The sequence below is a fragment of the Condylostylus longicornis genome, unplaced genomic scaffold (genome assembly GCF_029603195.1).
Source record: "Condylostylus longicornis isolate FDR11 unplaced genomic scaffold, ASM2960319v2 ptg000053l, whole genome shotgun sequence".
NCBI classification, from domain to species: domain Eukaryota; kingdom Metazoa; phylum Arthropoda; class Insecta; order Diptera; family Dolichopodidae; genus Condylostylus; species Condylostylus longicornis.
Genome location: NW_026578022.1, coordinates 1,329,000 through 1,353,511, shown reverse-complemented (window position 1 = coordinate 1,353,511; position 24,512 = coordinate 1,329,000). Strand labels below are relative to the sequence as shown.

General features: G+C 22.8%; 1 protein-coding gene across 1 annotated transcript in view; it reads right to left on the bottom strand.

Annotated features, from left to right (window-relative positions):
• Positions 1 to 24,512, bottom strand: part of LOC129611592 (autophagy-related protein 13 homolog) — a 150,837-nt gene that overhangs the window by 34,496 nt on the left and 91,829 nt on the right. Inside the window, exon 3 of the mRNA XM_055524801.1 lies at positions 20,183 to 20,378. Coding sequence (XP_055380776.1) covers positions 20,183 to 20,378 — 196 coding nt within the window. The remainder of the gene's footprint in view (positions 1 to 20,182; positions 20,379 to 24,512) is intronic.

Genomic DNA, 24,512 nt, shown 5'->3' with positions numbered 1-24,512 from the left:
CATGATTTTTCGATTAAAGATGAAAAGAAAAAATTTTGCTAATATTGACCTATGCGCAAATGTTTGTATCTATTACTGACAGTTTGTGTTCCTAATACTGACAATGTAATTGTCATATGCTGTAATCTATATTCTATATATGAATACAGGTTTAAAATAGTTAAAATGATAATATTCAAGAAGAATGGAATAAAAACTTAGTTTTCTGAGGATATTTCATCTTGTTTAAAGAATATTAAAAATGAATAAAATTATAAGTGAAACAAAAATAAAAAATTTTAACATGCTAATCCAATTTTAATAATAAAATTTAAAATAAAAAAAAATCATCAATATAAAAATGATTTTTAATTAAAAAAAAATTTCATGAGACCGTGATGTAAGCAAACTATCAGCATTTTCAACAGAATTAAAAAAATCACTTAAATATTTCAAAAATTAAAAATAAAAATAAATGTTTGTATGTTATATGTACCTTTATTTTTATTATTAAATTCTATATATGCATACAAATTTGTGCAAAAATTTGTTTTGCTTTAATTTTGCAATTTGGCGCATCAAGAATATTAAAAATAAAAAAAAATTTGGTAATCAGATCTCGTGATCAATTTTGTATTCAATAATCGCATCACTACTTTTCTATGAATATTACGGATATTTTAGGTGATTCATTCACACAAAAATCTATTATCGTAAATATATAAATATATGTATTGTTGTATATGTACATATTTTGTTATTTTTAAAAAAAAAAAAAAGTTGTTTTTGTAAAAATATTACGTAAGTGCGATATTTTTTCAATTGTATCACGAATTTAAATATGTACGTATGTGTGTTCATATGTTAATGTTTTATAAGCACACATACACGCATTTATATGAATTTATATCTATCGTTTATACCTTTATAGTTCACACACTTACTAACTCTCATATTTTTATTTTAGAATTTGCAATTTAATTCACGTGTCATTAGCACCTGGTCACGACAATTTAATATTACATAAGAGTAAAAACATGTTATATGTAGGTACGTATGTACGTAAGGTTGTTTGTAATATTTATTTCATATGTATTTTTTTATCATGAATTTTATAAAAATTTAAATTAAAATTAAAAATATCAATATATGTATATGTATGTACATATGTTTTCATTAAATATTAAGCAAAAACATGAATAAATTTTATAATATCACGCTCAGTAAAGGATATAACACATTCACTTATCATATTTATATTAAAACTATCTATTGAAGTGAGTGTATATACCATGTGCTACAACATGATCGTGTTTATTTGTATGCAAATTAGTTTTATTTTAAGATTTCAAATACAACCAGTATTTTAATTGCAAATATTATAAATTTTCATGCGAAGCCATAATTTTTTTTTATTTTATTATTTCTAAGAAAATATTATTAATATTTAATTAACTGGAATTATTGGCAATGTCCCACAGAAATTTGAGTTTAATTTCTCAATTCATATTTATAATAATGTGATAGTCGGCAGGGTGTTTTTTAAGAACACAGAATTTGATATGATCAACACAATTCACTCACCAAATATTTTCAAATTAAATTTTTTCGAATTTTTCAACTAAAAACAAATTTTGAAGGAATATTAATAATATTAAAATATTTTAAAGGTGAATATAATTTTATATAAAATTTTTTGTAACATGATAATTATTGTTGAGGTGAACTGCTATTAAGACAGTATATCGATTAACTAAACTTCCTTGACCCAACTTTTTATTCGAAAATATTGTAATACAATTAACATTGTATGTAATTTAATATTATAGTGCAGTTATTAATAAAATTTGAGAGAAACATCGTACATGCATGCATAAATTTTATGAAGATTTTTTTTAAAATGAATGTACATATACAATGTATACATATAAGAAACGTATGGTGTTACTAAATATAAAATTACAATTATGTAATCGAAACTATATCATAAAAATAATGTAAAATAAGAATAAATAACATTTAAGCATTTTGAGAAAAATCAAAAACTCTCTTGTACCGTCGTAACTCGTAACATACGAGTGACAAAATTTACAAACCATTGAAAAAAAAAGAAGAAAATGAGATTTTGAATTCCTAATTGAGTTTTCTAAATTGTTATAATATTAATAAATACCGTACATACATAAATGTATAGATTTTTGTGACACTATCATCCCTATGTTATTGAACTCTTGTAATTTTAAGAATTATTAATCTCTTGTAATCTCCTGCAATTATAGTAAATGGTGGGATGGATGTAGCGCATAATATTGATTCCAAAGTTTTATGTATAACACTAAAAACAAATTCTTTTAATCCAATTAGGAATTACGGTTAATTTGTAATATTCTTATTATATATTAAAATACATCCAACAAAATTGAAATGATGAAGGTAGCGAAATTTGGTAATGAATTTATCTTAAATTTTTATAATGATTTAAGGAAAATTAACACCAAAATATTGTATTTTCTAAAAAAAAAAAAAAATTTAAAATTTTAAATTATAGCGTATATACAGTGGAATCACTATAACACAAATCATCATTATTAACAGTTCGTGTTTGAGAGAAAATGTCGTTTTACGTAGGTTCGTGTCATATTCTTCGGTTTGACTATACATAATTTCAAAATGAGTTTACTTTCATTTCGGTTTAAGTTCTGTTCGAGAACACAACTGTGTATATATGTAATATGTACATATACATACAAATAAATATGTTTATTTAATGTATGATAAGTTTTTTAACTTAATTTAAATTTTAATTCCTGCTATTCATTTGCATTTTTATTCAAAAAGGAAAATCATGCAAAATTTTAATATAAATTTTGTTGTATTCGCGGTACATTACACTAATTTTAACTTATAAGTACTTAAGTACTTCAAAAAAAATTTTTTTTTAATCGGATCAAAAAATTTATGCTTTTCTTTTACTTTATTCGAAAAAAAAAAATTGTTTTTTTCCAATAAAACCATATTTCAAACCAAAACATTATTATTAAAATTGAAAAGCTGATTTATGTGTACACATTCATACAAAATTATATAGAACGCCCCCATATTTTCTAATCATACATTATTTATGTATACATATGTATGTAGTGTAGAGAGAGAGTCTATGATCTTTGCATGAAACGAATAAAGAATAATAACCACCACAATAAAATAAATAACAATAAATAATCTTTTAACAAAAAAAAAAAAATAAAACATTTAAGAAAAAACTAAAAATTTATGGGCTTTCATGAAAATTGCATTACAAAACGCATATATGCAAATATTGGAACAAAAAATTTGCCCTAAAAATGCAAAAATCTTTTAAATACAACTTTGAGTATTTCTGTCTCATTGCATTTTATTATTTTTTTTCTTATTAAATTTTTTTTCCTCTAAAATTTACTCTCATCTATTAAAATTATAGGAAGAAAAAAAAGCGCTAAAATAGAAAAAATTAAGTTTTTTTTTTCGCCATTTTTATATTTTTTATCCGGTTTGTCTAGTCTAGACGTTCAGTTATACTACTAGACAACTTTCAAAAGTTAAACCGAATAAAATGCAAATATGCAATAGAAAAACAAAAAATGAAAGAAAATCAGCTATACTTTTTTTTAAAAGAATGAATATGTGAAGAATGTACATATGTACGTGAGTATGTTTTGTAGTTACAACAAGTTTGATTGTGTGTTTTATGGGAAAATGAAAAATCTTTTGTACATTTCTTTGAAATGAAAATAAAATTTTTAAATAGTCATCTAAAATAGCAATCAAATAAGCATATAAGTGCTCTGTATGTATGGATGTATGACAAGGGAATAGCTATATTCATTGATGATAAAAAAAAAGTAAAAACAACAAAAGAGAAAATGAAGAAAAATAAACGTCATCTGAATTGTCAATTTAATTAAATGTAGCGATTACCGACCCAGACAAAATTTATGATTTTTTGTTTTTCGAGCAAATTTAGAATTATTTTAAAATTGGAAATAAAATAGTGTCGATCGAACCTCCATAATACAAATAATCATTTTACAACAAAATTAATTCGTGTTAGAGAGGATTAGCAACTGGGGCGGTATGTGATCCGAATATAAAAAAAATTTATCACCCAAATTGCAACAAAACAATTTGTGTTAAAAAAAAAATTTCGTCCTACGTAGGTCAATCAATAAAAATTTTAATTGTTTTAAAAATAATCTAATAAAATTTCTTAAATACCTTTGACTATTTAGATTAAAACTATTAATCTAGATAATCTTAATAACGTACATACACTTAAATGTATAAAAATATATCGCCAAATTAGTAATTGGAAAATTACCTCAGACCCAACAAGTACTACCGAAATTATTAATTACTTAAGTCTTATCTATTATTTCGAAATTAAGTCGTCATTAAAGAAAGTGTGATTGTGAATTTTGCAAATGCTGTGAGCATTAACAATATTGTCTAGCCCCACAGCGTATCATATGAAATGCTTATCACATAAGATAAATATATTTATAAATAATTTTAATGCGTAATCTAAGTAAAAAAAATTTGTATGTTTCATACTTTTATAGTATGTTTACTTTTAAATATAGAAGAAACAAAGGAACGTGTGTATAATATGCATACTTAGCTATCAAAATTTAAAGTCTACGATAGCAAATCTTTCGATTTAATATATGACGCCATAACGGTGAGATTATTCATAATCAATGATTATATGAATAAATTGTCTCAAAATTTTAATCTCATTATTTGTATGATAAATAAATTTACCGTTGTGTTTGAATAATGTTGTACGTACATTTATGTATGTATGATTATATTAAAATTTATCTCGATTTTTCTTTATATAACTGTTGTACATTGTACAGATTATTATCATTATAATTTTATACATAAACAAGCGTGTTTATAATAATATTAATAAAATGTTTAAAGAATCAATTAAAAATATTCACTATTGTTTGAATTCAATTCAAAATACAACATGTTTGATTTGAATCTATTAAATTAAAATTTTCTCAACTTGCTTACAGTTATCTTCATTATTGTGTTTTATTTAAATTATTCTAAATTTTTTTTTAAGAACTCGTTGTGTTTTTTTAATATTGTATTGAAAAAAAAAAATGTTGAAGGTCTGTTGAATTTTTGTATACTTTGTTTTAAAGGGTTATGAATTTATCAATATTCAAAAGAATTGTTTCCGGACCTGTTTTTTTTCCTACATTTTTAAAATACTCAAAATGTTTTTGTTTGCTTTTGTGTTTGAAATCAAGATAAATTAACATAAGTGTGGTCAAACATGACTTATTTAACGTATAACATAAATTAATTTCAATATTTTTTACAGTCCAACGTTTAAGTATTTGGAATAAATGGTAAAGAATTCATAATTTTCTGACTAGATTTTTAATTTTTAAAATATCAATACTAATTAATTATCTCCGGTGTACAATCGATGAGAAATTTAAGAAATTTAAAAATTATTCCACTTTAATGTGTTATTACCAGTAAAAAGTAGGAAAATGTTATACAACTACAACAAATTAAGAATTAATTTCCCGTTGTTTTCATTGACGATACTTGTTTGATACTTGTTGGATCAAAAAATTTTATTGAAAAAAGTTAACAGGCGTAGTTATGATTAAACTTAAAATTATTTGAAATAATAATTTTTTCGTAATGAATTAGTTCACTTTCGAAAGCTAATCACGCCTAGGAGCAGTCGTAAGCTTTTCAAACAACTTGACATTTATTTATTCAATATCAATTATTATTCTGAAGATAACTAATAGAAATTATTCATTTTCATCAGAATTACTGTCAGATTTCCTTAAACTAAAATAGCGAAAATGAAATTTTTGTGAGAGTGATCAGATCAGCTGATTTTTATTCAACATTTTGAAATTTCAAAAGACCATCAGACTTCGTCATGGATTTAATCTTAGATTTTGTCGTAAATGTAAACGACACCCTAAAATTTCAATTGAAACAAAATTTCTCCAACAAAAAATGTAATAAAGACAAATAATTGAAATTAATTTTTAATCAGACTAGATGACTAGCTGACTGACTGACTGACTGACACCTTGTCGTATGGTTATCAGTTGACATTTAATTTTTAAAACTACTTTAATTGCACATTAAAAGCAAAAATTAATACTTGTCGGGAATTTTTTTATTTTTCATGCATTTCTTTTAATTTTTTCTTATTTTTGTTTTTTTAAACAAAACAATAGCACTTAAACATTTCTTTTAAAAGAAAGTTATTAACGCAGAAAAAAAAAAACAAATGAAATCTATATGCGACACATACAAGTAGCAAAAAAAAATCACTTATGATAAAGAAAAAAAATTAACAAAATAACACAACCAGCATTTTAACCACCATCACATACTAATAATAAAAATAATAGCAAATTTTATACTTGAGTATGTAAGCATGTATGTATGTAAGCATATTTTAATATTCAACCATAAATTAATATAAATGCAAGATTCTATGGTACCAATAGTACCATTCACTGTCACTTAAATTCAAGATTAGATTTTCTTTTTATTTAGCTCTACATATTACATGTATGTATGTATGTATAAGTACATAACATTAGTGTAATATATGAAATATAGATGTAGGTAGTATAGTGTATTGCATAAATTAGTGTAGGAATAAAATTTTTTAAATTTTTTTATTTTCTATTTAGTTATGATTATCACATTTTTATAGTTTATTATTATTAACTGCAAAAGCTAAGTATACAACAATATCTTGTGTTGTGACAGTCAACCATATACATTATAGTTACATACCATAGTTTTATATTTTGAATGCAATTTTTCAAATACTTATGTCGTATGTTGTTGTGGTTATATAGTTTTTCTATACTTATTATATTTTTCTATTTAATATGAAAGGAAATTGAAATTCAAGTTGTAAACACAATAAATATTTATTTATATATGAATGTAATTATGTGAGCATATTCACAATATAATTAAGTGAATGCATTTAACAATATTATGTATGTATACATACGTACTTATATAAAATTCATTCACGTATACAATATTATGTATACATGCCACAAATGTGAATGCTTGTACATACATTTACATATATATACATGTTCATATTTACATAAATAGCTACTTATGAGCAATTCACAATAATTATATTTGAAATTGAAAATAGAAAAAGAGTAATGACATATACGCTAATTTTATTAAAGCCCCGGTCACAATTTCTTTTTCTCTTTTCTTATAAGCATGTATAAATAAATTTAATAAATATTTTATATTTTTATACTGGTTGGTCGTAATTTAATAATAATATTATTAAAATAGTAAAAAAAACAAAATAATAGTAAAAATTTTACAAAATAACAATAATATAGAAACTAATTTGTTTTTGAATAGCTTGTTTAGTTATTGTGAGTATTTTAAGTGAAATGAATGAATGAATTAATGAATTTAACAGAATTGAATGAACGAATTCATTATATGTTGATCTTTTGACAGATGCTTTAAGTAAAGATTAAAAAAATTTAATGTATGTTTGTATGTACTTACAAATTTTAAGAAGATTTTTAATTTTTAATTCATTTTTTTATTTAAATATTGGATTTATGTCAAAAAGATAAAATAAATAAAATTTTATAACTTTATTATTTTAAAATGTTTTAATGTATACGTATAAAATTTAAAGGATTTAAATAAATAATTTGTTTTATTAATTATAAAATATGTGATTACAAGGAATAACTGTGTAAGTCATTTTTTGGTAATGCTACTTTCGCTAAACGATTATTTTATCTACCTCATCAAATTTTGACACTATGTAAATCGAATATCGCAAATTTGTGTATGCGATAGTAGCAAAATTGATCCTACAAAATTCTACTTTCGAACACTTTTTGATACTTTTCATTCATTTGTCATTTTGTTTACGAATCTTATTGCAAAATTCTCGAAATTTTCGATCAAAATCAAATTAAATAATGTCACTTTTATTTTGCTTTATTACATTTACAATGAAAAAACTGTCAGAACTGTCAAAAACAAAAATTTTAGAAAATGCTGCCAGCCTAAATTTCTGACAATGTGATTTTGTTACATAGTACCACATTACTTACGCAAGTCGCAAATCAACTTAACGCAAATTTGTGACTACATTTCGCATTTTTGTTTAGTAAGTGAATCAGGATTCGAACACAAAAATAATGTTAAAGGAGTAAAAAAGAGTTAAGTAAGTGTACAGATTTTGTTTCAGTATTGTATAGCACAATTAGTTTCAAAATTGTGATGAAAAATTTAAAAAAATTAAATTTAATTAACTTTGAATTTAATCTTACTCAAAACACGTATTTTTGATTTAAGCAATTTTTCCTTTAAACCACGGAATTTTTTTTAAATTGAAAACTTTAATATTCTTTTATTTTACAGTAAACAAAAATATGTGTAATTCAAGGATAACAGCAAAAATTTTTGGATTTGTATTTAAACGGACATCATATGCTTGTATACAAAAACAGGATTGAAATTTTGATTTTGAAAATAAATCGGGTGTTTAATATTATAAACCGATTTTACATGGATTTAAGTATCAATATAATAGATAAGTAATAATCATATAACAGCTTTAAAATCAAATAGAAATTTAGAAATTCATTAATTTATTTGTATAATTTATGTTAACACATTAAGCCATTGGGGATAGGTTGCTTGCCATTGCTTCGATTGTATTTCGAGCGGAAAAATACAGCAATCGCTTCGCTTCGTGCAATCGCTTAAATTACTTTTGTCGAATGTAACTGGTTTAATTTAATATTTAATAAGATGCTTTAAAAATATTCTCTCTAATCATAAGAATTCGAATTGAAGAATTCAATTCTAAGAATCTTCAACGCATAATTATAATATTGCTCCACTTTAATTTTATTTCATAATTCTAAAACAATAAAAATGTGACATACAAGTAAGAAAAAACAAATTACTTAATAAAAATTTTTATTCGATATTGAATCTGTCACAAATAATAGATTGGTTATGACATTTTTCGATTTTTGTTTTTTTATTAAAATTTATGATTTTCAAAGTAATTTTCTTAATTGAAAAACATCTTTGTTTTGATTTACAAATTATATTTTTCAAATAATTAAGTAATTCCAATTGAATTTTCATAATAAAAATCTATTGTTTAGATCAGAATTATATTTAAAAGATTTAATTGTAAAGAGTATAAAATGTCGACACAAATCATGGCCACATTAATTTTGAAGTAATTTTTGTAAGATTGGTAATATTTGATATCTTATATAAATTTAAAAATAATAAAGAAGAATAATTATTTAATTGAGTATGTGTTATAAGAAACAAAATGGAAATAATTTAAATAGGTTATTAACAAAATGTACATATGTACATAAAATGTTCATTCTTTAAATATGCCTCCAAATTTTACATCTTTTAAATTCTCCTCCGAATTTGAATTCGTGGAGGAGAACAGGGTGGATTAAAAATGACGGAATGATTGATCCATTTTTGTTAATTTATAAGAATGTTGACATAGCACTTCCAAATTCTATCAATGGAAACTGATTTCAAACGGTGAAAAAGCATAGTATGAGATTAATAAAGAGAGTTTTCAAAAAAAGGAAATTGGATCTTCACAACAAAATCTGACACAATAATCATTTGTCGCTACAAGGTTCTAAAATTTCATTATTAAACATTATTCTATTACAATAACTAGCAAAATATTAATATTACATATATCAAATATCTTATACTGTTTTCGATATAATTTGCTCATTAAAATTCTAATACATATTTCCAACATTTTTCATAATTTACTGCAGAAATTTTTAATAATAGAAAAATTTAATATAAAAATTTGAATTCTTAATTTATAAATATTTTAGATACAATTTATAAGTATTAATTTTAAACAAAGACCAATTGAAGAAAATTTAAAATTAGCAAAAAAACGAAAATAGAAAATATTCTCTATAATAACAAAGTAAGCAAACAAAAGCTACAAGTTGTTGTTAAAAAAAAAAATTAAAATTATGAAAATACAGAGACGATAAAATAGCACAGTAAATAGCATAGCAATTGGCATAACACAGCAGCAACACAATATTGTTTATCAATAAAGAACGAACAAACAAACTGCAGGAAGAGAATTTTGAGACTTGAGAGAATTTTTTAAAAGAATTTTCAATACAAATTTTTTTTTTTCTAGTAAGTTTAGAAGAAAATTTTATTTGGACTTTATATACAAAATACAAAGAGACAGAAAATTTAATCGAGGTTATTAAACGCAAAAAGAGAAGAGAAAAGTAAAAAAGAACAAAACTACACTTTGGACAAATGCAGTTTTTTTTTTCTTGTTTTGTTATAAAATGCATTTTTGAATTAAATTTTAATTTGATTGACAGAGGAATGCACTTTCTCAATACTTTTATTTTTTTTTTTGTGTTGGCTTGTTGTTGTTAAATTATAATAAGTAGGGAGAAAATAGAGGAAAAATTGTAAAGAAAATCGTCGCATTTCTGATTAAATTCTATTGTTAATAAAAAAAAAAATATAAGTATGGGGAAATATTTAAAGAAACAGAAACTGTAAGAAAGAAAACTGTTTTATATTAGCCCAGATTTTCTCTATCAAGTATCAACTTATTAAAAAGTCAACAGAATTTTATTTATTATCAAATTGCTTTTAAAAAGTTTTTGTAGAGTATAAAAATTAGAGTAGAAAGCAATTGGTATAAATGCTGACTTTATCATTACTTAGCATAATGAAATCTTTAATTTTTACAAAAAAAAAAATTAACAGTTATTAACAAAAGAATTAAGACACTTTAAGCGAAATTTAAAAATATACTCAAAAAAAAAAAAAGAAATTCGTATCTGAATTAATTTTGTAATTATGCACTCGTGTATGAGTAATTCCCAAAATTCCCAAACTAGAATAGTTGAGATTTTTTGTGAATTGTAACAATTATGACAATTACTAATGCTATTCAATAGCCTAATATTCATTTTGCAATTTCTCCAATAAATTCGAGTTATAAGAAAATATTTCAAAAAGAGCATATATACAACAATCTTAATTTCTTGTAACACTATAACACTATATCCAAGACCAACATAAGGTAGTATAACTGAGAGTAGTAGATATACCAGTTTGTTCCAGTTTGTATTTTTGTATAAAGTAAGATATGTACTTAATATTTAGATTTAAATGTTAGTTTTTACGCTTCAATTACAGAATTTCAATTCAGGAAGGCATTCCATTTCAGAAAACGCATCTCTCTGAACTATTCTTTTAATAAAAGGAATATGTAATGTAGAATAGTAATATATGGAATAGTAATATACATAGAATACATTGAAACACATGCATTAATTATGGTGTAATAAAAGAATTCTACGGTAGAAAAACACACCCGAATTAAAATTAGTAGACAAAGACACTTAAGCTTCAGCAGCAAAATCTATTTTAAAATTTATCTTCGTTTTTTTGTTCATAACTGTACTTGAGTGTATAAATAACATAAAAATATTATTGATATTATTAAAATAAATTCCAGACGTAATGGTAATAAAAAAAAGAAAGGAATAAAATTTTTTCCTAGACTTGGAAATGATTGAACGTACATAAAAATTTAATTTTTCTCTCTTTTTTTTTCAAAAAAAAAAAAAAAAATTTATTCAAAAAAATTTAAATTCAAATTTTTTTTTTTTTTTCTAGCACTTATTTTCTTTAGCCATTATTGGAGTTGTGTTTGTATATTAAGCTACTTGTGTCCGTCAGCAATAATTAAACAAAACTGAAAGAAAATAATCATAAAGACTATAAGGCTAGCTGCTTTTATATTTTCATGGGGGCGTTGAAAAAAAATCATTTTGATTGCAAAAATTTTAGCAAAATTTGAAGAAGAAAAAAAAGTTTTCCATCTTCTCGCTGTTTTTTGTAGTTTTAATAGTTTTAATTAAGATTGGCGTTTTTTTTAGTGTTTTGGTTTTTTTCTTTCCCTTTTCATGAATAAAAGTAACCATTAAGTTTTTAACAATAAAATTAAAAATTATGAAAAATAAGAAAGAAAAGAAAATTAAAGTAGTGTGGGTGCAGAAATGAAAATGGAATTTTTTTCGAAATGATCGTAGGTTTTTGGTCATTTCTTCAAAAATCAAAGAATTTAAGGTTATTTTTTTATTTTATTTTTTCTCTTCTTCTTCGTCAACTCTAAAATATTTTGTGTGTTTTCAAGGTAATCAACCGGTGATTTTGACGATTTTATTTTTATTTTTTTTTTTTTAACAGTAAAATTTTACATTTCTTTAATTTTATTTTTAATCCTTTTTTGATTAAATTTAATTGTAGGATTGTTTTAATATTAAATTCAATTTAATATTTGAAAAAAAATCTTACATTTTGACAAATTTTGTATTGTGTTTCGGAGAATATCAGCAAGAGTGGAGGAGGGAGGAGATTACCATATTAGATTTGATTTTTAGACCAAAAAATTTGAGCAGATTTTATGCTTTATTTAATGAATTTTTTATATTTGAAATTATTTTCCATAAATCAAATATAAAAAGTGAAATCAAGTGTATAAAATATTTTTTATTAATAAGTAATTATAAAAATTTATTTATTTATTCTTGTAATCTTTTAATCAATAATTTTATAATGTGAAATTATTTCCAATTGAATAACTAGAATTCTTCTTTGATTATTGATATTTAAAAAAATTTTTTAATTATAAATTGAATTTAATGTAATCGGAATATTATAAAAAACTACTTACAGAAATTTTTTGTAGAAATGTCACCTTCGAATTTGACAGAAAAAGAGATGTTTTTGAAATGAAAGATGAAAGGTGAACAACGAATTCAAATTGCATCAAATTTAATATTCCAAAATTCGAGAAATAAAGAATAATTTAGGAAAAATTAAATGATAAAGATGTTATGTAGTACACTGGTGGTTAGCATATAAAATTATTTGCGCCTACAAGTATGCAAATCAGTTATGTCAAATATTAATTTTTCTTTTTAATTTAATGTATAATAAAATATTTAACTTACATTTCACGGTTATATTATTGGTATTATGGAAGAGCCATAAAAAAAACATACTAACCGAAAAAATACCGAAAATACTATCGTTATAGTTATGCGGGTTTTTTATAAAGATATTTTAGAAAATTTTAAATTTTTCTGTATATACAACTCAAAACTCTCAAAGAGGTAATTTCGTGACAGCTAATTTAATTTGTAATTTTAAATAAAATATGCATAATTTCTTATAATTTAATTCTATATGCACTGCAATTTTATTAATGTCAGAAGAGCTAAGTTGAATTAAAGAAATCAACTAGAATTAAATTATCAACTAGAAACAAGAATAATTAGTAAACCAATTTTAAAAATTTGAAATTATTCTGATTTATTTGAAATACTACAAATTCCTGTAGTGTTTGAGTTGATAGTGCACTATTTTTTTTATAAGGAGTTAGAAGAAATGCTTGTTATACTCTTCAACTCTGACATATTTTATGCATTTTTTTAAATAAATTAATATCTACTTAGTTATAAAATTCGACCTTATCAATGGCAACCATCTTAACTACTATAAGCAATCTTAACTACTATTGAGTAAAATAATATTTCATCTATGGCTCAAATTCTCTTCGTTAATTTCATCGTACGGGAATCTTTAAATTAATTACAATTTTAAAAATTGTAAAGACTTGTACATAATTTTTAATATTATCAGTCATTCTTCCAGTATGATAAACAAAATGAACAATTTCTTCTTACTTATTGAAATTTTTTTTTTTCTTAAATTCAAAACACACCACCACTTTAATCTTAAATTCAAATATGTATGTATCTGAACACAAAATTCAGGAAACAAAAAAATTCATGATATGCCGACCAACTAACCACGAACTAACTCTATTAACTTTACTAAATATGCCTGTATGTATTTTTTTCTTAAAACATTTTTTCTTCATAACTTTCGTAATCAAGGAATGAAGAAGCTTGATCGTAAGCAAGCAAGCAGGCAACCAAACCAAAATAATTAATAGTTTCCAGTTTCATTTGATATCAATTTTAACCCAGTTTTGCTTTGCTTTTTTTTTTGTTTGTTTTTTCTATTTCTTTTTTCATATTGACATAGATTTTTAAATCAGAAAAACAAAAAAAAAAAACTAGCTGAGCTGAAATATTGCCCAAATGAAAAATTTTAGAAATAAATGATGTGTCGTTTCGCATGAATGATAAGAGTAACAACAACAAATAACACGCTGTTAAAATTAACCAATAAAAATGTTAAGAGAAAAAAAAAATTATTGAGTTTTTTTTTTTTACTCTTTAATCGCAATAAATCTTGAAGACTACAAAGTAAAATTATGGTTGATAAACAAGGTAGTGTAGAAGAATTTTTTGTAAAATAGTGATAAAGAAACCACCACCAGCTTAAAACTAGTTACGTATATTAAAATTTTTGTCTCATAGTCAAAAAATTCAAATGAAATTGAAAAAACATGAAAAAAATTTTAATGATAACGGTAAAAACCAAATGTAAATTTTTATAAATATTTTGCAATTTTAAGTTTAAATAAAAAAAAATTTCAAAATAAAATCGAATTGATTAAAATTTAAAAAAAAAAAAATATTTGGATATTTTACAATTTTTTAATATTTCCAAAATGTCTGAATGGGATAGAGAGAGAGAGAGAAACGATAATATAAAATTGATACCAAATTAAAATGTTAAATGACTGCCATTTTAGTTATAACGGTAAAATTCAATTCATTTCAATGACAACATTTTAAATCAAACCAAATTCAGGTTTCGAATAATACGAAAAATGCGAAATAACTTAGTTAATATTCAAAATTCATAGTTTATTCGATTAAAACCAACACGACAAATCGAAAACGACACAAAAAAAAAAATAAAAAAGAAATTCCCCACCAATAATTTGTTTACGATTTTATTTTTTTATTCTTTTCGTTTTTAATTTTTTTTTTCTGCTATTCTACCTTAATCAACAGGTAACAAAGGGGAATTGATTTTGCACGAGTCTATTTAAAATAAAATCAATGAAAAACTAATAGTGTTAAAGATTTTAAATTAAAAAAAAAATCAGATTAAAAAACAAAAGTACATTCAAATTTTTTTGATTTGCGTAAAAAATGTTTTCGTAATAATTAAAAAAAAACAAGCAAAAAAAAAATGATAAGCGTGTCAACACATCAATTTTAATTTAAGCGCTTTTTGAAATAAGCGTCCAATTTTTACTTTTTATCGAATGAATTAAAGGCAAATGAAGTACTTATTATTTTCGATTTTTGTAAATTGGAACGAATTAAAGATTAACTATGGATCAAATATTAAGTATAAGTAGGTATATGAATAAATTAAAAATATTAAATTTGTAATTAATTATAAATTGAATAAAATCGGTATGACTGTGGAAATTGAGAAAAAAATTGATACTCAATTTCATGGATTCTTAATTAATTTTAAAATTTCCATGTGAATTTCGTTGGTTTGAGAATCGAATCACAACTCAAAAATCAGAATCTTGAATTTAAAAAAAAAACAAACAATTTTAAATGTTTGACTTACTGAACTGGACCTATATATGGAATCGTAAGGTAATCAAAGATTTTTACGACATACAGACAAATTTTACGGGATAGACAGATTTTGTTCAACTAAAACTAAAAATTTATTAAATTTTTTGACCTTCCCAACATCTACACTGTAACTTTCCTCTTTAAGTTAATAAGAAGGTACATATATCAAAGGAATAATGACAATTTTTTTTTTTCAATTTAAAATATTTTTGCTAAATATCTTGTTTTAAATAGATTTCTTCCGCTAAATTAGCTTTACTGGTAAAAATGTTCAAAAATATTGAGTTCTTCTAAAATTTCTAAAAAAAAATTTTACGACTTTCGCGTTTCACAGTTATTTTTGTCTTTTTAATACTAATTACTTTTCCAAGTATTTCAACTTGGCGTTTTTTCTTTCGGTAACCATACATTTTCGTCTCTTAAAGGGTCCGATTTTGACAAGTTTAACCAAAAATGTAAATGCCATATTCTTAAAATCAATGCAAACCAGTTTTCATCACAAAATTAAAAATTTTAACTTTTCGTCACATACTATACAGCTCTTAAAATAAAAAATGCATAAATGGCTTTCGAATCTGACAAGCTGAATTTTTTGAATTAATACACTTTTGTCAAACAGAACCTATTCTAAGTACATATGTGAGTAAATATGAATTTTTTAAAATTTATGCATTTGTATGATTTCATTAAAAATCAATTTAGAAAAATCGAACAGGATAAGATTTACTTTTCAATGTGTTACAAAAAAATTCAACTTAGAGAATATTTGATGTTATTGGATATTTTACATTTCTTCTCACAGTTTCGAATTCAAATTCAAATCAATTATGAATAAACATTGGTAAGGATTACCTAATTCAATTGAAAATCAAAAATAATTTTTAAATTCTGCTACTTATAAGACACTGAATTTTCATCAACAAATTTTATAGGGTACCGACTTATACAACTTAAATTTCTCTTTACAAAAAGCATATTTCCTAGCAGTGTTGCTATACTGCAACTTAGTTAAAATTTTAGTTTCGCTTCAATGAAATTTACAGAAAAAAAAAGAGTCAAAATAAAAAATTTTAATTCGATCATGTTAAAAAAAATGTTTTCAAGGAAATCTGAGTAAAACTTCAAAATATTTTTTTTTAAAAATAAATAAAGAAAATTAAAAATTCATAATGATCAATGTCATAAACTTTTATCGAAAATTATTATTAAAACGTGTCACAAAGTATTCAAAGTATTTTTGCATACATAAAAATTGTTGAAATATTGCTAAACATTTTAATTTTTAAGAAATTGAAAGCTTAAAATTCCCAGCTTTTTTTTTAAATATTTTTTGCTATTTATATTATTTTTAAGTAAAAAATGCTTGAATAAGGTTCTTTTGAACAATATAATTATAAAATATGTTAGTATGCAAGTAAATAATATCCCAAAAAAAAAAAATGTGCAAAAATATCAGAATTTTGCATATATGTTAAGTAAGTATGCACAATTTATATTTCAACTTCCTATGTAAATGCAGCAAAATTTTTAAAAATTATGATTATTTTTTAAAATTTTTTTTTATTTAAAATACATAAAGGTCATTCACTACATTTGACTTTAAAGGTCACGTGTAATCAACTGCAGTAACTAAATTTTATGTATGTTAAAGGGATATACAACAAATTAATGTGATTTAACGTGCTTTTGTAACTAAATTTCATTGGCAACACTGATTTAAAGAAAATGCACCAATTTTATTATTGAATTTTATTATTAATTTTATTTATAAATTTAAAATCATTAATTAAAAAATTTTTGTTTTACAATTTGATCTTTTGAACTTTATTGCGTTAACGTAAATGAATAAATTAGAAATTCTAATTGTAGAAAAAAAAATATTAATGACCTTTTCATAATTTTATACAAATTATTTAAATTACATAAATACGTAGACATTTTTTTTTTATATTAGGAATAAATAATGAATTAATAGAGTAATATTGATAATATTATTCAAACTTAGCATTGAACTTGTAATCAATTTCATTAAATTGTAATCAGTTTGATAATTTAAGTATACTTAGGTACTCAACGAACTGTCAAAAATTCTAATTGAAAATTAGATACATCGCAATTTGATTTGTTAAATTTTACTATCTACTACAAAATATGTAAATTATCAGTCCTTACTTTAAAAAATCATTTGAATTCTAAAATTCAAAATACAAACTGTATTATCGAATTTATCATATCAAATTGAACAAAACGTGTCAACAATTAAAAATTTGAGATTAATTTTTGAAGTTTGATTACCTTAGTTCCGATATCAAAGTTTCTCGGTCAGTTTGTAACCATTGTAATAACCACCAAAGAAAACAAGTCCGAGACTATGCCCCGTTTCCTTATCAGTACAATTAATTATATAGTATAATTTAAAATTAACAGATGTGAAAGAATCTTAAAAAATTTTTATTCCCTCCGGTAGGTAATACAAAAATAATAAAATCGAAATTTTCTGAAAATTTAACAGCTGCACTTTTTATATTTGAACTGAAACGAGTGAAAATCCTATATTTAAATGATAAAAGAAATGACCAAATACGTACTAAAAAGACAGAATGAGCTCATTTTTGCAGCAAAAACATTTAATATTCATTTTATATGCGTAATAATGTAAAAACATTCTTCGATAAACCAAAGCTTCAAACTCGTTTCTTGCCAAAAACGTCAAAAATACATTCAGAGACTTATTAATTTATAAAATGCTGCTATAAAACGTTAAAAAACTCTAACTACGAATTTGCTACAAAAATTAACTCAATGATACTTGTGACTATTTGACACTTACCAGCGTAGCGTCACTAAAAGAGTAACACGCTGAAATTGCCAGTAGCTTAGCATAAATACCGTTTTTTTTCGAATTGTACAAAATTTTTAGCCAATATCTACAGTTTGCAACGAATATTCTAGGAATAAGTAACATTTTAATACACCATTGTCATTTGTTACCTTGCCTGTATTAATTTTAAAATTAAAAATTAATTTTAAATTTTTGTTAAAAAATTAATTTGGAAAAAAAACCTTATAAGTACGTACATTGTGAATTTAAAAATAAACTAATTTAATTAAAAAATATTAAAAATTCATAATGTTATAATTAATTTTGTGTGTGTTTGTGATTTTTCAAAAAGATTTTCTCAAAATAACCATAAATGGTGAAAAATATACTTATACAATATATGAAAATGAGATTGAGTATCGCGCGCATTAATCCCACTCATAAATTCCATATTAATTTAAAAAAATAATAATAATATAAAAAAAACAAAATAAGAAAAATAACACCATCACAAAATTATAGAAAAAAAAGTAACAAACATTTTTTTTTTTTGTAATAAAAAACGCAAACTCAATTTCATTCATTAAATTGAGAGTCTATTAAAGAATGAATCATTTAAGTAGGCATGTATGGAAACACGTATGTATACATAAATATGTAAGTATATTACAAATAATAAACATTAAATTTGTACACATTGTTTTTTTTTTTGTTTTTGTTGCAGCACGTAAACTATAATACAATAAACATACTCAAACGACATACATATCAAACGACATCATGTATATAATTTATTGCAAAGAGGCTTGAATTTAAAAAAAAAAAATGAGTTGGCTCAGTTTTTTTTTTTATGACACTTCTTTTCTGTTATACATACTTTATTCCTACTCTATGGAATTTATTTATTAAAATAATAAAATAACAAGTAGAAGAAGAAGAAATAAAAGAAAAGAGTTAAATGAAAATAACATAAAACTAAATAACTTAAATACCATTTCAATGGCACACCCAATTAAATTTTTATATTATCACATTTTGTACTAAATTTTTTTTTTGTTATACCATAAGTAGCTCTAACAATACTTATGTATGTATATGATTGGGTACATGAGCACTATTTAAATATGTAAGTATGTAAAATAAATCTACAATATTATAAAATAATTTTGACAAATATTTAAAATTCCTTGCTTCTGTAATGGCACACACTGTAAAAAATTATAAAATTTTGTTATTGTTTTCTCATATTTTAATGTTTAATTATTTAATATAAAAAAAAAAAATATTAAAATTTTGCCACATCAAACCATAATTTTTTTTTTTTTGCTTCGTTTTTACTGTTATTTTGTTTGTTTTTTATATTATTTTTTATTTTTTTTTAGCAAATGCCACACTATAAAAATTAATTATTTTCACTTTTACTTTACTTTATTTTTTTTAATATGTACATATATTTATTAAATTATTAAATAAATAATTGTAGGTTGCTTTATTGACATTTTAATAGCCCCCATAAGTAATTACAACCAAAAAAAAAAATATATTTTAGACCTCTAATTATTCATGTTTGGAGAACCCCCCTTTTCTTAAAATTTAATTAATTTTTTTCTTTTCAATTTACTAATATCATTTTCTTTTTAAAATTAATAAAATAAAATAGAAATTAAATAATAATTAATTAATTTTCACAAACCTTTTTTTAATATTATGATATCGAATATGTTTTGGACTTAAATCCTTTAAAAAATGATCACTTTTTAACATAATTGCATTATCGCGGCCCGTTTGAGTCGGCGATATTGTCATTTTTGTACGATACGCGACAGACATGTTTAATGTTCCAACACTGGTACTCAACTGTCCAATACGAACTTGTTTATTACCCTCGCCTGTTTAATAATTTGTAGGTTGGTAGTTTTTTTTTTTTTATTTGTTTGTATTTTGTTTTTTATTCGTTTTGTTCACCGCATTTTACATTCATTCATTTTATATACAATTTTTTTTTTTTTTGTTATTTTATTCATTTTTCATTTATTTATGGTTGTATTGAAGAAAAATGTTGTTGAATATTTTATTTTTAGCATTTTTTTTTTTTAAATTAATTTGATTTTACAAAATTTTCATCAATGATAACGGTTAGTTTTATAAATGAATTTGAAATTATGATTAGAAAATTATAAGAGAGAGAATGAGAGAAAAATAAATTAGAAATAAAATGTGAGAGAGATAGAAAAGGAAGAAAATATTGTTAAAGTTTTTTTTTTTTGTTTTATTTTTGCACATTTAATTCGTCATCATATTTTAATATTCACCAATTTGTGTTTGTATTCATAGATGTATGAATGAATGTTTGTAGAGTGTGTTAATTTAAATGATTATAAAATTCAATTTGCAATAGTAGTTGTCATTATTATTATTGTTGTTATTTTAATTCAATTTTATTATCAATTTAAAAGAGTATAAGTAGTGGTGGCGTCATGGCGCGTTTATTTTAGTATTGGTGAAATTTTATTTTATATTTTAATATTGTTGAAATTTTTTTTTTTTTTGTATTATTGTTTTTATTTTTTAAGTTCAAATATCATGCGCGTCACATTTTTTAAATATTTTCAGTTAATTTTTTTTTTTTATTATTTTTGTTTTTTCATATTGTATTCGCACAAATTGTAATAGTATTGGTGAAATTAATGCAATTGTAGTTGTGTTAAAAATATTATGTGGTTTGATATAATTTGCGAATTTTTTTTTTTTATTTAATTTTTTTGTTGTATTTTATTTTTGTTTGTTTGTTTTTTTTTTCACATAACACGTAAATGTGTGTAATTTCAAAAAAAAAAAATAACAAAATGAAATAATTTTCACAATTTTTGCACAATTTTAATATTTTTAATTCAGAATGTTGAATTTTTTTTCATTTTTTCATTTTTGTTGTAGACAATTTGTTGGATCGTCATGTTGTTCGATTGCATAATGTTTGATTTGAAAAAAAAAAATTGAAAAAGAAACAGCAAACACACATTTTATTTTATTACCAGGCACGATCAAACACCCCAATGTTGACATATTTTAATTTATGATACGTTGTTTGGGATTTTTATTTTTTTTTGTTGTTGTTTTGTTTTATGTCAAAAAGGGAAATTACAAAATTCATTGTTGAATGATGGTGCGCGTAATTTTGTTGTAATATGAAAAGAGAAGAAAAAAAATAATATAAAATTATTATTAATGGTATTTTTTTTTAAAAAATTTATAAATAAATATTGTATGTAAATATGTAAATTATAGCCATTTATTTGTAAAATAATATTCATTAGCCAATAAGTATGTATGCAAGTAATTTGTATATCACAATTTTCTTAGAGTATTATGGTCGCACACGCATATTGCAAAAGAATAGTTACTATAAATCATTCGAGCAAGACATTAAGAAATATTAAAAATATTTTATGTAAAATAGACTTATAACATTAAATTAAGTGTTGAATGCTGTAAGGGTTTCTGACTAAATTTTTTGATTTTATTTTCCATATGCAATATATGTATATGTATGTGGGTATGCGCATAGTATATAAATCAAAGTTCATTAGAATAGTAGATAATAATAGAACTGTCAAGTCAAATTATGGTGGTACGCACATACTATGTACCCACATGCATATACTTACATACACACATATGTACATACCCACATATCTCATATTGTTATTAAAGTAAATTGATCCTAAAAACCACAAAAAAATTGTGTAACGTTGATTGTTTTTTTTTTTTAATTTAATAATTTATTTTTGATTTTTAAAAATATAAGTACATGTGTACATAAAGTATGTGTATATACATATACCTATGTAAATTGAATTTTAGATAATTTTAATGAAATTAGAAAATTGTGGCTGACATGGTGGTTAAAAGCGTACTCAATCGTTAATAAAATAATCTATAACAAGAGACCATTATAAAAATACCAAATATACCACTTGTAATGTTCTACATAACGTAAATACATGGTTATTTAATTATCTACGGATTAAATACCGCTAATGTGTAAAATAGATAATAAAAAAAAAATAAGATTTGAAGGTTTTATAATTTTTAGCATGAAAAATTAATTAACATGATAATAATTTTTTTTTTCGAAATAAGTACATGTTATATAAATTTATAAAAATATTATTTTATGTACATGTTTAACACAAGAACACTGTGGTTTATTTTTCTTACCGTACATAAGTACTCATACCTTATATTATATTGAAATCTAATATTAAATTAATTTACAAGAAAAATTAATTATAATATAAATTAATAATCAGATTTAGCATTCACATAATAGACCATAACATGTAAAATACCTACTTATGTATGTATAAGTTATCAAACTTTAACGCAAGTTGTAATGAAGATTCTGTATATGGGATTTGCTTTTATTTTTATGGGCTTTGCTCTCTCATCATTTTTAATAATTAAAAATTTTTATTTTTAATTATTAATTATGATTTGAAATTTCCCAACAATATGAAAATTTATAATATCAAATTTCAAATGTAATTTAATAATTACATTAGACGTTAACGTTAGCTGTACTAACTGTTATAACTACTTATATATGCACTTACACCTTAAATTTAACTTAAATACAGAATATACGGACGAATTTTTATCGTAATAGCAAAGTAAAGTAATAAAATACGTTTCTTTTTTAATTAATGAGTAATTAAGAACGAATTCAATCTGTATTGAAATATTTCTAAAATTCCAATTACTGATTTATGATTTTATATATTTTAGTTTTCGTAAAATTCTTAATATATTCAAAACCTTCCAACGAAACTTAAATGTCCGAAACTTGTCAGGTATAAATTTATATAGCTATGTTACAGTTCAAAACTACGTATGTATATATTAAAGTTACAATAATTGAGCTTTTTTAATTCAAATCATTACAAGGGTCTTAAAATGATCAGAAGATATTTTTTTTCCGCATATGCATTTACAAAAATATATGGTTGGTGAATTCGTCTAAGCTTTAGAGAAATAAGTTGTCGAACGTCTCGAATAAAAATTGTGTGAGACTAATTAAGGCGAATTAACAAGAATTGAAAAACAATATTTTGAGGTTATGGTAATGTTATTTTTCGATTTCTTGTACTAATATGTTTAGGGATCTAGTGACAGAAACTAATAATGGTGACAAATTCGCCCAGTTCATTTGATTCGCTTACTTTTTTTTTTCGCCGATCTTGATAAGGTCGTCAATATTAATCAATTTTGATTAATAATTTTGATAATAGAAAAATCGAACAATAGCAATACAAAAATGAAACTGTTATTAATAACAAAGTTAGGAATTTTTAATTTGTTCTATTAAAATTTACTTATAGAGTAAGAGCTTTCAGCGAATTTAAATCTCATACTACGTTTTTATTGGCTTTTTTATTCGGTAATCATTTTGAAGACAAATTATTTTTTATAGATTTAAAAAATACTAGAACAATATATTTCGTTTTTGAAGAAACCACTGGCAACAGTTACTGGAATTTACAAAACAAAAAAAAAAGAGGAAATGATAAAACTGTAAATCTGATTTATCACAAAAATTAAAAAACAAAAACAACAAGAATAAAAAAAATCAACAATTGCACAAGTTATACACATTCAACTTTTTTTTTTTTTTGTTTAAATTAAAATTCCGGAAATCAAAAATCCTAGTCCAGAAGCAAGATAATAATTATAGATAATATAGAAAATACTTTATGGTAATTATTATTATCGTATATAAAATTAAATACAAAATGTGAATGTGTGTGTGTGTATAGTCGACGAATGTGTTATGTGAATTATTTCCAGTATTTAATTTCATTTTGATTGTTTGTACATCGGTTCTTGTCTCGCGCCTAAAAATTTACTTGTTTGTTTTTTAAAATTGTACGGTCAAGTGCCTGTCAGAATGCCATGCAATGAAAAAAAAATAAATACCTAGATTTGTTAGTTTTTTTTTTTACATAACTTAAAAATTATTTTTGTGT